The sequence below is a fragment of the Culex quinquefasciatus genome, chromosome 3, assembly GCF_015732765.1.
Source record: "Culex quinquefasciatus strain JHB chromosome 3, VPISU_Cqui_1.0_pri_paternal, whole genome shotgun sequence".
NCBI lineage: Eukaryota > Metazoa > Arthropoda > Insecta > Diptera > Culicidae > Culex > Culex quinquefasciatus.
Window position 1 is genome coordinate 27,848,168 of NC_051863.1, and position 16,808 is coordinate 27,864,975.

At 39.1% G+C, this 16,808-nt stretch overlaps 4 protein-coding genes across 16 annotated transcripts in view; 2 read left to right on the forward strand and 2 right to left on the reverse strand.

Annotated features, from left to right (window-relative positions):
- The window catches only part of LOC6052288 (actin-histidine N-methyltransferase), a 181,984-nt gene that overhangs the window by 136,665 nt on the left and 28,511 nt on the right, over positions 1 to 16,808 (reverse strand). The gene's annotated exons all lie outside the window — the stretch shown is intronic.
- Positions 1 to 16,808, forward strand: part of LOC6042225 — an 84,480-nt gene that overhangs the window by 48,819 nt on the left and 18,853 nt on the right. The window lies entirely within an intron of this gene.
- Positions 3,750 to 4,486, reverse strand: LOC119770401 (chitinase 5-like). Its single transcript, XM_038265208.1, has one exon. The coding sequence runs from the start codon at positions 4,448 to 4,450 to the stop codon at positions 3,908 to 3,910; it is 543 nt and encodes a 180-aa protein (XP_038121136.1). The 5' UTR covers positions 4,451 to 4,486; the 3' UTR covers positions 3,750 to 3,907.
- On the forward strand, positions 12,056 to 12,676 carry LOC119770400 (endochitinase At2g43610-like). Its single transcript, XM_038265207.1, has one exon. It carries the CDS (start codon positions 12,089 to 12,091, stop codon positions 12,629 to 12,631), a length of 543 nt encoding a protein of 180 aa, XP_038121135.1. The 5' UTR covers positions 12,056 to 12,088; the 3' UTR covers positions 12,632 to 12,676.

The following is a 16,808-nucleotide window of genomic DNA, read 5'->3' on the forward strand; positions in this document are numbered from 1 at the left end:
AATCAATATAAAGTATAGTGAAGACTCAGCTCGGCGACTAATATTACTTTTATAAAAAATTTTACAAATATTGATAAATAAAACACTTTAAACAAAATTTATAACTCATTGCTTGCCAACTCGGAGTCGGCAACACCGAGAAACTTGGCAATCCCAACATACAATCCGTACAGAAGCTCTGCCGTGGGATGACCGTGGCCTGATTCTTCCTCGCCCTTAACAACCATCGTCGTTCGTCGAAATTTGTTCTCGCCAACCCGCTGAACTTTGCACTTCCAAAGCCACCTTCATCGCCTGCCAGGCATCCAGAGTTACGATATCGGGATCATCCACCAGGGCCTGCTCATCGCCGTTGAGTTCCTGAGATGCCTCACGGTAGCTGTCTTCACGACTCAACTGGATAAAGCCTCGGCCATGGAAGGGGGTGGAACTGTCAATCTCTTCCCGCTGTCGGAATCCACTGCTGCTGTGAATTAGATGAGCCAAACACATGGCAGCTTCGTTGCGGTCCTGAACTACCGAACTAACCCCAATCGCGACGATCGCCACCAGGTGTGCACTGACTTCAGGATAACCACACAATTTAAGTACATCATTGACTTTTGCACCTGTGATGAGCATCGATGTGTGTCCGACGTAGTTCGAAGATTTGATAGAACTGCCCCAGATCGTGATATCAATGAGTGCTTTATATATAGCGAAAATGAAAAACGCTGTGGCAAATTTTCAAAAAAAAAAAACAAATTATTCCGTGGAAATGGCCTGACTCATTTTCATCTAGTGGAAAACCGCACACCGCTTAGAGGCGAAGAGTGATCGTTGACAGTCGTGTTTGCACGCGTTTCTTCCCGTTTTTACCGTTAACTCGCGAGGAAGATTACGACGCAAATGGTTGCGTGAAGGTTTGCTGATATTATTGATTTTGTTAGAACTTTATTTAGACATTGTTTTTAAAGTTGTTGAAAAAGTTGTCTCAACTCAGAAGCCAAAGTATCAGGACAATCGAAGAGGGGTTGGGTCAATAGGGTGTAATATGGTTGTATGGAAAAAAATAAAGTTGACAAAATTTAGTGAGCACAGCACTTTTTCAGTTCCTTTTGGGGTCCTCAACAACTTCCCAAAGTTTGGGACCGATTGGTTTAGTCCTCACTTTGCGCAAATCAATTTAATTTTCCATATAAATTTGCATGGAGAAAACCATTTTTTTGGATTTTGATTTTTTTAAATCCACGTTTCATGCTATATCTAAACCGGACTCATATTCGAATGCTCTGGAATGCGCTCTACAATTTTCCCGAAGAGAGTATGGTGCTAGCTTGCCCCTAAAAAAAGATACAGCGTGTTCAAAACTCGTCTAAAACGTGTCTTTTTGCTCGAAAATCACGTTTTAGACAAGTTTTGAGGATTGCTTTGCTATATCTTCTTTCAGGAGCAAAAAGATTAAAAAAGTACGTTTTACGCGGTTTCCTTCCGGGTCAACATTATTGGCTATGATTTTTTTTTTTCAAAATTGAATATTAATTTAACGGTGAACATCAACCAATGCTTTTGCATCTAGATTATTGTTACAAAAATTTTGGTATCTTAAAAACTACGGGAACTATCGACATAATTTTTCATTCATGCCCTAAACTACTGTGTACAAAATAATTCACAACAAAATTTGACTATTTTTACAAACAGAATGTTGCAGGATTGGGTACGTAAGTTTGACAATTTTGGTATAAGAAGACAACAAATTCCTGGTTGATGTGCACCGTTTATACAAATTTTACATGAAGTTATTTAAACGAATTTTTTTCATGAATCTATATATTCTTAAATAGCCAGAATGTCAATATAATGCTGCCAATATTGAGAAATAATAAAAAAGAAAAAAAGGTCAAATGTTGGATGAAAACTTTCAGATTTCTATCAAAACAGATGGTCAAGTTTTTTTTAGTAAATAGAAATCAAGCTTTATCTACATTTTTGCTACCGCCTTTAAGGGGATTTGGCCAAAAAATACAACTGCATATTTAAAGAATAAAACATTAAAATATTTAAGGCAAAAAACAGTTGCCAAACTTAAGTTGAAATTATGTTTGAAATAATAAAGCAATGTGTCCGAATTTAACAGAACTGGGTAATTTTCTACCAACTCACACGAAATCAGGAAAAGTTGCCCCGACCCCTCTTCGATTTGCGTGAAACTTTGTCCTAAGAGTCCTAACTTCTGTCCCTGATCACGAATCCGAGGTCCGTTTTTTGATATCTCGTGACGGAGGGGCGGTACGACCCCTTCCATTTTTGAACATGCGAAAAAAGAGGTGTTTTTCAATCATTTGCAGCCTGAAACGGTGATGAGATAGAAATTTGGTGTCAAAGGGACTTTTATGTAAAATAAGACGCCCGATTTGATGGCGTACTCAGAATTCCGAAAAAACGTATTTTTCATCGAAAAAAACACTAAAAATTTTTTAAAAATTCTCCCATTTTCCGTTACTCGACTGTAAAAAATTTTGGAACATGTCATTTTATGGGAAATTTAATGTACTTTTCAAATCCACATTGACCCGGAAGGGTCATTTTTCATTTAGAACAAAAAATTTCATTTTAAATTTTCGTGATTTTTCTAACTATGCAGGATTATTTTTTAGAGTATAACAATGTTCTACAAAGTTGTAGAGCAGACAATTACAAAAAATTTGATATATAGACTTAAGGGGTTTGCTTATAAACATCACGAGTTATCGCGATTTTACAAAAAAAAAAGTTTTGAAAATGTTGGTCGTCGTTGATCATGGCCGTTCATGGTCACTCGCGACAGACATGGACGACGAAACAAAGAGAAACGCAAAAAGTAACTTTTTCAAAACTTTTTTTCGTAAAATCGTGATAACTCGTGATGTTTATGAGCAAACCCCTTATGTCTACATATCAAAATTTTTGTAATTGTCTGCTCTACAACTTTGTAGAACATTGTTACACTCTAAAAAATAACCCTGCAAAGTTAGAAAAAACACGAAATTTTAAAATGAAAAATTTTGTTCTAAATGAAAAAATTACCCTTCTGGGTCAATGTGGATTCGAAAAGTACATTAAATTTCCCATAAAATGACATATTCCAAATTTTTTTACAGTCGAGTAACGGAAAATGGAAGAATTTTTAAAACTTTTTTAGTGTTTTTTCGATGAAAAATACGTTTTTTCGGAATTCTGAGTACGCCATCAAATTGGGCGTCTAATTTTACATAAAAGTCCCTTTGACATCGAATTTCTATCTCATCACCGTTTCAGGCTGCAAATGATTGAAAAACACCTCTTTTTTCACATGTTCAAAAATGAAAGGGGTCGTACCGCCCCTCCGTCACGAGATATCAAAAAACGGACCTCGGATTCGTGATCAAAAGTTACCCCTAAGGACAAAGCTTCACGCAAATCGAAGAGGGGGAATATTGGTTCAAGGTTTGTAGACAATACGTAATAATTACCGTAAACTGGGGTGACTTTGATAGCCCGGGGTGACATTGATAGAAATTTGATTTGGCCACTAATTTTGATACATCCAATGTAACAGTCACATTTTTGCATATATGTTCCATAATAAGCTATCCCTTAATGCTTACATACTTAAAATTCTCAAAAATGTATAGATATTAATTTGACGGGCATTTGAAAAACCTATCAAAGTTATCCCGGGCTATCAAAGTCACCCCAGTTTACGGTACGTTTGATGAATTTCTCAATAATAATTATGCTTTGAACGATTTTTTGTTAGCCATTTTTTTTATTGAGGAACTAGATTCAATAAATAAACCTATATATTTCCAGTACCGTCATATATGTTCAGTGGGTCATACAAAAATGCAGAAACTTGTATGACCCAATCGCACCCCTGATGACGGTATATTCAAACTGCGCCAACCTAGTACTGATTGATGGCTACGTTGTTGATTCCCCACGCGCTGGCAACAGCTCGGTAGTGCTTGTACCGTTTGACAGCCGACGGATGGCTCGAGCTGGACTCAATCCCTCCGTTGATGGCCTTGGTCGTAAGACCAAAGTTATTCTGACTCGGCCCACCACGATTGCGGACATTCTTCTGCCAGAACCAAACCGACACGTCCATCGAAGTTCTGGCGTCGCGGCTCACCAGACCGGGATCCCGCATAAGCCGGTCATCGCCGTACAAATCTTGAGACGCCGGCCTGTAGTTGTAGTCGTGGGTCAGCTGAATAAAACCTCGGCCGTGGTACGGTGTGTAGTGCTGATTAGCACCACCCTGCTCCTCCCTGAACTGAAATCCGCCACTCTCGTGGATCAGCTGGGCCGTAAACATGGCCGCCTCGTTTCTGTCCGATCCGGTCGCTCGATTCACGCCACTGGCGATGATTCCGGCCAAATCACCACCCACCGAAGAATATCCGCACGCCTCGAGAGCTCGGTTCACATCCGACGAACTGACCATGATGGTTAATCTTATCGTGGCAACGGTACGCTACGAACTGGTTCATCTTGGTGCGAACTCTGTGTTTTTATTTCAACCTTATGATTCATCATTATTCTAGCGAAGAAATTACTTAAAAAAAAAAAACGGCGTCGATCGCCCCACCAAACGTGATAAAACGCGTTAAAACGGAATCAGACTGATGAACATTGTGTGTGTTCTATGAGGTTTGCTGTATGCAGTTCTTGGAAAGATTACAAACCCAGAGCCGTATCAGCTTTACCGAAATTAAAATTTCTCGAACTTCAATAATTTCACTCCAAAAGATTAGCTTAATATTCCGACACCCAAAAAAGTAGGAACTGAAAAAGCTGTTCGATTGAATGAGTTACGCCAGAACTAATTCAATCAAGAAGATTTTTTTTCCAGAATTCCGGTGATTGTATGTAAAAATGTATCAAAATCTTTCATGGTTGATTTGGAAAAAAAAGTTATATTTTATAACAGACTTTGTAGGGGAAATTCTCGCATGTTTGGCAGGTTAAGCCCTCGCTCTAACTCCATCCAATTTGCTGATTTTCCCTATTTAAACTACTAATGTTGCAAAACTTTTGATAGAAACTTGCTTTCTCACTTCTTATTGAGCTATTTATCACTCGATTTCAGTTGAAAACACTTTTAATTAGCTTTAATTGTACGTCAAAGTTCTGACCTGCCAACATTAGAAGCACGCTGGAATTAGATGCTGTTCTCCTAGCAATCACGTTTATAAATTTTGTCCTTGTGTAAACACGTTAGCAATCTGCAGTCCTTACGTATCTTCTGACCCCTTCTCAATCAACTATAGTCAAAAAGAAGAATATCCGTAGTAACAGTTCAATAGAGCTATCTAAGCCCGATCTCACGTACACGAGCTTACCATTTGTTTTTGCTGGTGGCAGGGTTGTTAAAATATCAAAATATCAGCTCTCAGCAACTACAATTATCCCGCCTGAATATTCATGCCTCAAATACAACTGCTCTTCTCTCTTCATTGAAACTCTCAGCGCCGAACATAGCCGAACACGTTTTCGTGCTTGCCCACTCGCGATTGACATTTTCCTTTTCTCTCTCATTCCCGCTTCCACGATCATCCTACCGCAAAAGCGTTTAACCACAAAAGCCGCCACAAAACCAATTTCGCAAACGCAGTTCGACGGGACGTCATGCGTGGTCGGATCCTAATCGCCATCTCGCGTTCTCTCATTGCAGTTTTTGGAGAGATTGAGAGACTCAGCGGTGAGAGCGCATAGTCGGGGTAAAGGGGAAGAGTGATAGAGAGAGAATGACATCGCTGGGAATCACGAGACACAAGAAGAGATCTCACAAGCTATAGTGACGGCCACTATACTCTCGGATATTTTTGGTGCAGAGATAATCTATTGATAGCTTTTTTATCACTCATTTGCAACACTGGCTGGTGGGTACAAATTTTAACCTAAAAATCCATCGTGTACGTACACACAATACATGCGCACGTAGATAACTCTAATCTTCGGTGCTCATCCCTACACTGAAATAAAAAAAAGTACCAAATTCCTAAATTCTAGGAATTTTGTCACTTTTCCTTATTTAGTAATCGGGTTTATTGGATTACTTAATAAGGAAAGGAGGCAAAATTACTAGAATTTAGGAATTTGGTAATTTTATGTTGTATGAAAACATTGTTCCTGACATCCTAATCTATCATTCTACACTGACATAAAAAAAAGTACCAAATTCCTAAATTCTAGGAATTTTGCCTCCTTTCCTTATTAAGTAATCCAATAAACCCGATTACTAAATAAGGAAAAGTGCCAAAATTCCTAGAATTTAGGAATTTGGTTCTTTTTTTTATGTCAGTGTAGAATGATAGATTAGGATGTCAGGAACAATGTTTTCATACAACATAAAATTCCCAAAAATGGTTTACAACTCGCGCGTGGAGCTTGAATGAAATAAGTGTATGTTTCGAGTATTTTTCAGAAATGCGCGTAACAATCAAGGGTCCTGATTGCTCAAAATCAACCACTCCATTCGCGAGCACAAATAGCAGGCGACGCGATACCCCTGATGAATTCCTACTGTTTGTCACTTTGAAACCATTCGCTCCCGAACACTCTCTTTTCTACTCTCCTTCTCTTTCTGATCGGCTCAGTCTCCGAACGGCTCAGGCAGGCCGAACGTCGCCGATCACTCTGAACTGAAAACATTTTTTCTCTGATGCGCTGCGTTATACTCATTGATTTGGGTTGCCTAAAATCAATGTTATCAATTAAATTGTGCATTTATTTTGATTTCATAACATTATAGTCGCCATTAAAAGAAACTTCCATCAAGAAAAAAATCAAATTGATGACAAAAAGACTGCCGCTCTGGCATTTTGTGAGAATGGCTCTTTGCTGAGCATGGTAGTGTGTGAGTGTCGTCGAGCGACGGAGTAGGCAAAAAATTTCACGATGTATTTGTTCGCTGAGTGAACAGTTCGGGCCACTCGCTGACTGCTTGCGAGTATCATTCGCTCATGAATGCTAGCGGGTTAGAATAGGCGACGAATGGACAGGCGATGAGTGAGTGGTTTCTGTTCATTGAACCGAAAATCAGGACCCTTGGTAACAATCATACTAAAGTCATTCAAATTTGGTCGCCTTAGGCTTCAAGTTATAGTTTAATGTCCCCTGAACAAATTCCTGTACAGACATAGTCCATAATAGCTTGTGTTTGGGCATGGCGGGGCGTTTTAGGGAGAAAAATTTGTATTTTTCTGCAAAAAAAAATTCAAAAATCACTCCCCAAAACGAGCCAAAAAATTTGCAGCCAAAACTAATGCATTAAGCTTGAAGGAAATTTCACGGAGATCATTTTGCTTTTTTTAACATTCAATTTATGTCCACGCAAAAGTGAACAAAAAGTGACGAATTTTCAAAATTCTTGGTATATAAGCGTTTTTGGCATTAAACATTGGCTACTATGATTACAAACGAGTAGGCATATATTTTGGATATATTTATTTTGTTCGCTCAAAAACGATATTTGTTAAGAGCGAGTTTTTCACCGATGTGAAACAGGTCGTATCGAGGTGCTCCGATTTGGATGAAACTTTCAGCGTTTGTTTGTCTATGCATGAGATGAACTCATGCCAAATATGAGCCCTCTACGACAAAGGGAAGTGGGGTAAAACGGGCATTGAAATTTAAGGTCCAAAACACACGAAAAATCTTAAAATTGCTCGCATTTCCGTAAAACTTCATCAATTCCAACTCTCTTAGATGTATTCGAAAGGTCTTTTGAAGCCCTTCAAAATGTGCTATAGACATCCAGGATTGGTTTGACTTTTTCTCATAGCTTTTGCAAATTACTGTTAAAAATGGATTTTTTTAAAACCTCAATATCTTTTTGCAACAGCCTCCAACACCCATACTCCCGTAGGTCAAAAGTTAGGGAATTTCATGGACTATAAGCCTACGGTATTAACTTTTTGGCCAATCGCAGTTTTTCTCATAGTTTTTCGATTTTTCTAGAACAAACATTTTACAACGTTAGTTTTTGCCCTGTAGGCCGCCATAGCGGCACTTTTTGGTCTCAATTTTGACATATTCGGAATCCTCAGAAAATTTTACATTAGATTGAGGTGTTGGAATTTTGAATTTGATTAGAAAAAATGCCATTTAGAATTATTTAAAATATTATTTAGAATTTTGTCGGATTAGGGGTAAACAAGTTTTCGCCTACTTGATACAGCTTTTGACGTATTGATCATAGGGTAAATAAGATCTATTTCTTTTTTCAAAAATGTTTTATTTAATTATTTTTTAAATCAAAATTACAACTCCAATACTTCTAACTTACGTGAAATTGACCGAGGATTCCGAATATGAAAAAATTGAGACCAAAAAGTACCGTCTTCTTGGCCTACAGGGCAAAAACTAACGTTGTAAAATGTTTGTTCTAGAAAAATCGAAAAGCTATGAGAAAAACTGCGATTGGCCAAAAAGTTAACACCATAGGCTTATAGTCCATGAAATTCCCTAACTTTTGATCTATGGGAGTATGGGTGTTGGAGGCTGTTGCAAAAAGATATTAAGGTTTTAAAAAAATCCATTTTTAACAGTAATTTGCAAAAGCTATGAGAAAAAGTCAAACCAATCCTGGATGTCTATAGCACATTTTGAAGGGCTTCAAAAGATCATTCGAATGCATCTAAGAGAGTTGGAATTGATGAAGTTTTACGGAAATGCGAGCAATTTTAAGATTTTTCATGTGTTTTGGACCTCAAACTTCAGTGCCCGTTTTACCCCACTTCCCTTTGTCGTAGAGGGCTCATATTTGGCATGAGTTCATCTCATGCATAGACAAACAAACGCTGAAAGTTTCATCCAAATCGGAGCACCTCGATACGACCTCTAGAACAAACCGAGCAGAATTTACAAATACTGCCTCTTAATAACATTTCATGAAAAAACATGAGATTTTCTCACAATGTGACGTAAATGACAAATAATCATAAATAAACATTTATTTTAATAAAGTTCATATTTCCAAGCTGTAAACGTGAATTTTTTTGCATGTACATTCGAATGAAACAAATTCATTTATAAATAACTTATTTTTTCAAAAACAGTTACCCATTAGAGCTTTATTTGTTCATATCGAGAAGCGCACAAAGCAGTACTTATAAATATGTCGTTTACGTCACATTGTGAGAAAATCTCATGTTTTTTTTATTAAATGTTATAACCAATTATCGTTTTTGAGCGACCAAAATAAAAATATCCAAAATATATGCCTTCCCGTTTGTAATCATAGTAGCCAATGTTTTATGCTAAAAACGCTTATATGCCAACAATTTTGAAAATTCGTCACTTTTTGTTCACTAAAATGCAAATATCTGAGGGCTTTTGTTAATTTGATTTGGTTAACCGCGGTGAATTTTCTTGAAATAATTCGAACGGTAAAAATCCACCAAAGCATCTACCACATTGATCGCACAAAAATCTGTGGTAGAAAAGTATCCACCGGTAGAAGTTTGAATTATTTCAAGAAAATCCACCGCGGATAACCAAATCAAATTAACAAAAGCCCTCTGGGCTTTGCGTAGACATAAATTAAATGTTAAAAAAAAGCAAAATGATCTCCGTAAAATTTCCTATAAGCTTAATGCATTAGTTTTGGCTGCAAATTTTTTAAGTTCGTTTTGGGGAGTGATTTTTGATTTTTTTTTTCTCCCTAAAACGCCCTGCCATGCCCAAACACAAGCTTTTATGGACTATGTCTGTACAGGAATTTGTTCAAGGGACATTAAACTAAAACTTGAAGCCCAAGGCGAAGAAATTAGAATAACTTTAGAATGATTGTTACGCGCATTTCTGAAAAATAATCGAAAAATGCACTTTTTTCATTCAAGCTTTGCGCGCGAGTTGTAAACCATTTTTGGGAATTTTTTTTTTTTTTTGTATGAAAACATTGTTCCTGACATTCTAATCTATCATAAACATAAATCTATTCTAGGGGTGAGCACCAAAGATTTGACAACTTTTATTTTTTTTGGGGCGGCCTAATGTTCAAGCATTGGCGTCCAGCTTCACCTTTAACTCTCTACAACCTAACCCCACCTTCGGACGGGCTTCGATATCCAAATTGGTCAAAAATCAATTTTTCAACCAATTTTTGATCTTTAAAAAGCATTGGAAAGAAGAACTATTAAAATTTTAGAAAATAGGGTTGGAAGTTCAACTTGTTCTATGTGACTTTGCCAATGTTTTAAAAAAATGTATTTTTTTAGGGGTCAACTTTGGCTGTGTTTTTTTACTAACATTTCCTATATTTTCAGTAAAAAGAAGTATGCAGTAATTTTTATAGGATTCCAGACTATGTCTCTAGGTATTTTTAACAATTTAAATGATTATGGTGCCATTCTATAGCAGAAAATATGAAAAACAAGAAAAACATTGAAAAAGTGACTATAAAAACCTGAAAAAATTAGATAGGCAAAATGTAATTATATTAGGTGGTAGAATAGGCCAAATACTACCAGAAATAAACATGAACTAAGCAAGATAAATGCAAACTAAAATACTAAAAATAAAGCAAGAAAAACATTAAACAAGAGAAGTAAAGTTTTTCATAGAGCAAAGGTTGCTCAAAACGCAGGAGGTCAAGGGAAACATATTTGGACAGTAGAGGGTTAAAATGAATCATCTCATGCTTAAAAATAGCATTTTGGGTTTTCTAAATATGATTTGAAACATGAATAGATTTGGCGAGATAATTCTATAATAAGTACTCAATTTAAAAACAAAACAAAATATTTGAGAAAATTTGCCAAACATTAAAAATTTGCAATGAATTTTAATTATTTTTCAAAATTAAATTTACGACTCGAATATTTCAAGCTTACGTGAAATTTCCCGAGGATTCCGAATATGTAAAAATTGAGCCCAAAAAGTGTCGTCTTCTTAAAAAGGAAATAGAAGTCTAACCAACTGAAAACAATTAGAAATGCATTTAGCTGCGTTTGAAATCATATTTAGCATGTCTGGAAAATATTTTCAAATTTTGTGGAATTCCAATGTACAGCACCGCAAAAAAATTTTTTTTTCAGCGAAAAAAAAAATCTCTTTAAAACATGGATATTTTGAAAACTAATGATTGCAAAACAACTGAGCAAATGCACTATTAAACACTTTTGTCATTCAAATGTTGAGACCATGGCTTGTTTTTTCAATTTTTGTATTTTTTTGCCCCTCCTTCGACCCCGACCAAAGTGAACATAAACTTCAAAAAATATTTGCAACGGCCTTAACATTTTTAAGCAATTTAAATAGTAATGGTTCCATTCTAGAGTAAAAAAAATGAAAAACAGCCAAAAAAAAACATGAAAAAACTAAATAGACAAGAGGTAATGATAGGAGGTGGTAGTATTAGCCACATACTATCAGAAACAAACATAAACTGGACAAGATAAACGTAAATTTAAATACTAAAAATGAAACAAGGAAAACATAAAACAAGAGAAGTAAAGTTTTTCGTAAAAAAAAGTTGCTCAATATGACCTCATAAACTAAGGAGAAATGAAAATTTTCGAAAAAATATTTGGGCAGTTGAGGATTAAACAAACTATGTCAACAAATTTGTCCAAAACTAAAGAAACAATCAATTTTAGAGCTCAATCACGGTTTCCTAAATATAAACATAAAAAATCTGCCATCGCACACTTGGAAGCACAACCGGGCTAGTTTGTCAATTGCATCATCGGCTGTGCAAATCTGCTGACAACGAGTCGCGTTCTCCTGATAGTGCTGTATTTGCAAAAAAGAAAAAAGAGAAATAAAAACAACGACTGAGTTTGCCTTTCCAGGAATCATATATTCCATCGTCACCAAGAGTGCGCCTTTGCCACACTTATCGCTTCAGCGCTTAGTTTCTGCTACTAGGGTGTTTCTAAAATGCTTTGGTATTGGGGTTGATATTTGAGTTTCGCTGTCTGAACTTTTTTTTGTTGGTCAGACAAAACAATTAAGTATGCCATGATCGGTTATTGAAACTTGATCTGGAATTCTGCCCAAATTACACCCCTCTACCTTAAATTCCCTACGAAGTGCACCTTTTTCAGCCGTAAGCTTGCTTAGTTTCTCCCCGACCATGGCGCTGGACGAGTCGGAACTGCACCAGATCGTGAACGATTGCGGGTACGGACCGCTGGTCGGTGACCTGGCCGCGATGATCCTCCGCCAGACGAACGAGCTCACCGCGGATCGTAACGAGGCGGCCATGTTCCTGGCGCAGCTCATCCTCGAGAGCGGCGGTTTCCTGTACCGGGAGGAGATTGGCGGTGCCAAGCAGCGTTACGCGCCGTACCATGGCCGTGGGTACATCCAGCTGACCTGGGAACCGAACTACCGGGCGGCCTCGCTGGACCTGTTCGGGGACGAGCGGCTGGTTCGCGATCCGGACGCGGTTTCGCGGAATCCGGACCTGTCGATGCAGGTATCGGTTTGGTTCTGGAAGAAGCACGTGCGACCTGGGGGAGGGCCGGCTCAGAACAACTTTGGACTGACTACGAAGGCCATCAACGGAGGACTGCCCGGGGGATCCAACAACAAGAGTTCCCGCAAGCGGTACGATTTCTACAAGAAGGCTGCGGCCGTGTTGGGCGTTCGTACGCTGGCCAGTGAAGAGTGGTGAATAGGGGTTGTTCTACGAGTTTCAAATATACTGTGACAACTTAAAGAGACGATGTTTAGTACTTGTTTGTCAGAAATCCCGTAATAAAGTATGCATTTAGAGCAGGAAATCCTGAGTAGAAGTGGAAGGCGTCGACAATTGGACTCAATGGCCTTTCAACAAACTAGTTAGGCCATTCTTCCAATTTGAAAACCGAATGAACAGAGTCAACACTAAATACCTCCTGCCATAAAGAATCGAGAGCATTGTTTCATTAGTGCAATCACATTTCATCGGTAACACCCAGGGGGAGTGAAGTTCAAAAGTTCCTTTAGACTTGTTCCCTGGTTCCTCTACAGCACATGTGGCAAGCGGATTGTTTTTTGTCAACACATGGCCCTCACTTCTTCTGACCAAGCCACCCGACTGAGTAACTCTCTGGAAGAAACGAAAGGTACTGACAAAGTGACTGGTGAGTTTACGGAATTTATCCGGCTTCCTTACACGTTTGAAGCGAACGGAACAGTGGTTTGGTAGGGATGTGTTGTATTAATAATTTCGAGAAAAATTAGAATCTTGCGCTCCAATTAATCGCCGCAGAAAGATATCGTCGCAATGTGAAAACCCTGGGAAACCTAGAGAAGGCAGGAGAGTAGGCCTAGACAATTAACAATTAACTGTCAATCTGAGATATTCGTAGGGACTTTTACTGCTGGCTGACAATTGCTCGTTGGTTTTGGCTGCGGTTGTCTGTTTTCTGGTGGGGGAATCTACGGTTTTGAGACCTTTGTGGCCAGCTTGATGGAACCGGGTTCCTGGTCGGCACAGCGGGCATTGCTGGCTCTGTCGGGCATGCTTCCCCATCGTTGGAGCACTTGACGCCCAGCTATGCTAACCCGGGCATGCTCAGAGGGGACATTACCTGACGATTAAGGCCAGTTGCGTGAGGGCTATTGGCCCTGATTTGGATTACGCTAAATGACACGAGACGATGGTTAAGAGTGAGAAAATTACGAAATATTTAACAAAACATGGTTCCACCAAAGAGTATTGAGTATTTCCTTTCTCTCTGGTTCCACACATCAAAACCGAATCTTATAAAAAATTACCCACAGACCGGTGGCCGGGGTACGGTCCATCGATAGATCCAGTTTTGTTAAGAATTTTGATTCCATTGCTTTTTCCATGCAAAACAATACTAGAATAGCAAAAAAAAAACCATGAGACGGAACATCGAAACCGGTTCCACTTTCTTCGGTGGCCACATCCAGAACCGTATTTAGGAAACAGCGTTAACTCGTTGGTTAACTGACCATGCGACGTATAAAACTTTTTGATTTGGAATGGAGCGTCTTTAGTGTATTAATTTGTCTGCTGGGTCGGATCCTATGTTACCCGGTAATCACATTCGGAGTCCGTTTTGGCAAATCAAAAAAGTATTCATAAGTCCCCCACATCCCCCTTACTGCGTTACACAATAAAAAAACGCAGTTGCGAAAAAGCCCCAGGATTGATACATTTTTCAAATCAAACATGATCCCTGCAATAGAAGGAAGAAGATTTATTTAAAATATTAAATTTTATTCCATTAAAAAACGCTCACCATCTGAAAAAGACTCTCAAAACGAAAAAATAGCATAAATTGCTGATCTGCACTGACAGCAATGTAAAGTGAAAATCAAGCCGATTGCTGCGATCAATTGAAAAACTCCTTGCGCTCCTATGTTTGGGACCCCTTCAAGATAATCACCAAAACTGATTATTTCTCAATACGCGCAATAACATATTTGTTAAAATTATTGCGCCTTGCAGCAATTTCTAGAGTTTTGTGTCAATCGTGCTAGGCCTAGATTTTTTCATCACACTGCTTTGCAGGACTGAGAACTGTCAACTTTGCGCACTTTGCACCTCAGTAGAGTGCTGCGGAAAAATTTTCATCACAGTTGGCAAACTGATTTTCCATCACACCATCAAAACAAAACAATTGTTATGCTTCGACTTCTGACCACAATCTAGTCACCAAGCTGTGGTAGCCGAGTGAGTAAGTCATTGTCATGCTCTGTTAAAGGTTCCTAGCTCGATTCTCGTAGTTGGAACTTTTGAGTTTTTTTTGACAGGTTTTTTTTGTTTAATGAGCTCGAGGGCATAATTCTATCGGCCACGTAAACGGTACCATGAATTGGCTATAAATTTAACATAGTTCTGGCTAAAACCAATACTTCGTAGACGAAAGAAGCCTTTACATTTTTCAGTAAAAACAGTTAAATAATATTACCCTATTGGTGCTAGAACCGAAAGAATGTATTTTTAAAAGACTTTATTAGAAAAGATTACATGTATTAAATGGCATTGATATATCGGACAAGCTCCAGGGTAGCGAAGGGTAACAAATCACCCTCTCCATCGGCGAAACTCCGAGCATTCGTCCATCTCGTATTGGTCGTATTGATCGGTAGCGTGAATCCCGGGCAGCTTCCCTCCGCCGCTGTCTGTCGCCTCCCCATATGACGACCGTAGAGGATGATAAACCTCAGGCCACTAGCCTCCATCGCCATGAAGGGGCCCCTCTCGGCAGGGCAGGATCATCAGGTTCTGAAGACGCATGTCCGCAACGTAGCCAGCAACGCCCGCTGGTTGTCCACCATCCGTCCGGCAAAAAGTCAAAGATCCATCGTAAGCCTCCGCAACACCGCTGCATCCCGACACCGGAGACCACGATTCCGGAACAAGCTTTTGTCCCTTGAATTACTTAGCCGGTCCGTAAAATTTTCTTTGGGCTAGACGAGCCAACAGTTTCTGAATTTCCAAAAATAAATAAATAAACATAAACAGCCTGCTATAGCAACGGATATCTTCGTCATCACTGTGAAGAAAAATCACTGTGATGAAAAAATACTGTGATGAAAATAATTGCGCAACACTCTAGTAAAGTGCAAAATGCGCAATAACAGAAATCCTTTTTTTGGTGGGTCTCGTGGCGCAGGGGTAGCGGCTTCGGCTGCCGATCCCGATGATGCAATGAGACGCGGGTTCGATTCCCGCCTTATCCACTGAGCTTCTATCGGATGGTGAAGTAAAACGTCGGTCCCGGTTTCTCCTGTCTCGTCAGAGGCGCTGGAGCAGAAATCCCACGTTAGAGGAAGGCCATGCCCCGGGGGGCGTAGTGCCAATAGTTTCGTTTTTTTTTTCCTTTTTTTAAATATCTCAGTGAGCCTCGACGATTCATGAAAATCTTTCAGTCACTGTCAGAAAATCTTTTTGTACATTCGCTTGTTCATCCCTACAAACCATAACAAACCAAGTCACCACCAAAGTCTACCGATTCGCATCGTTCTTCCAACGCAAATCTCACCAGAAAGTCATCAATAGACCACCAAATCGTACGGTGCTGACCCCGGTATCGAAGTCTGCCAACAATCACAATCATTCCCCACTGTGAACACACACAATGTATAGAGCAGCTTCTTCCCCGCCAACGTCCATAGAAAAGCCCTTGAATCACCCCGGTTCATCCGTTTTCCGAGTGGTAATCCTTCGTTCCATCAAATTTGCTTTTCAATCTGCTCAACGCACATTCGATTCACAAATCGGAAAACCGTTTTGAATAAACAGGTCAAACCCATTATCGGCCGTCCTTTCGAAAGAGCGCTCATTTGCATTAGGTCTGTGCTTCCTAGAGAGTTGCACATCGCGAACTTTGCGCAACTGAAACGATGGCTATGAGTTCTGGAGAGTTCAACCGACCGGCGCAACATAACCCCTCAGGGTTGAAAGTTCGGAGAACTTTGATCGTAGGCAGCAGCAGCGCAAGGATGTGTCATAGTATGAACTTAATTAACATTAGGGGACCGACAAACTTATCATGTCATTTGGAGATTCGACCCCGCACAAATTGGATAAAGAGCATTTCGACAAACTGTGTGCAGTTGGAGCTGCATTTTAGTTGCATTAAGAAAGGCTTGATTCGTTTAAGAGCGAGTCCATGAGCAAAGCATACTCATCTCGCATCGACCTCACCAATCTGCCTGAAATTTACAGGGGTTGTTTGTACATATAAAACTAGCATCTGGCCAAAATATGAGCACTCTAGGTCAACGGGAAGTGGGGCAAATCGGGACCGGAGTTTGAAGGATCAAAAACGTCAAAAATCTTAAAAGGCTATAACTTGGGGAAATTTCAATTAAATTTCAAAATTCAA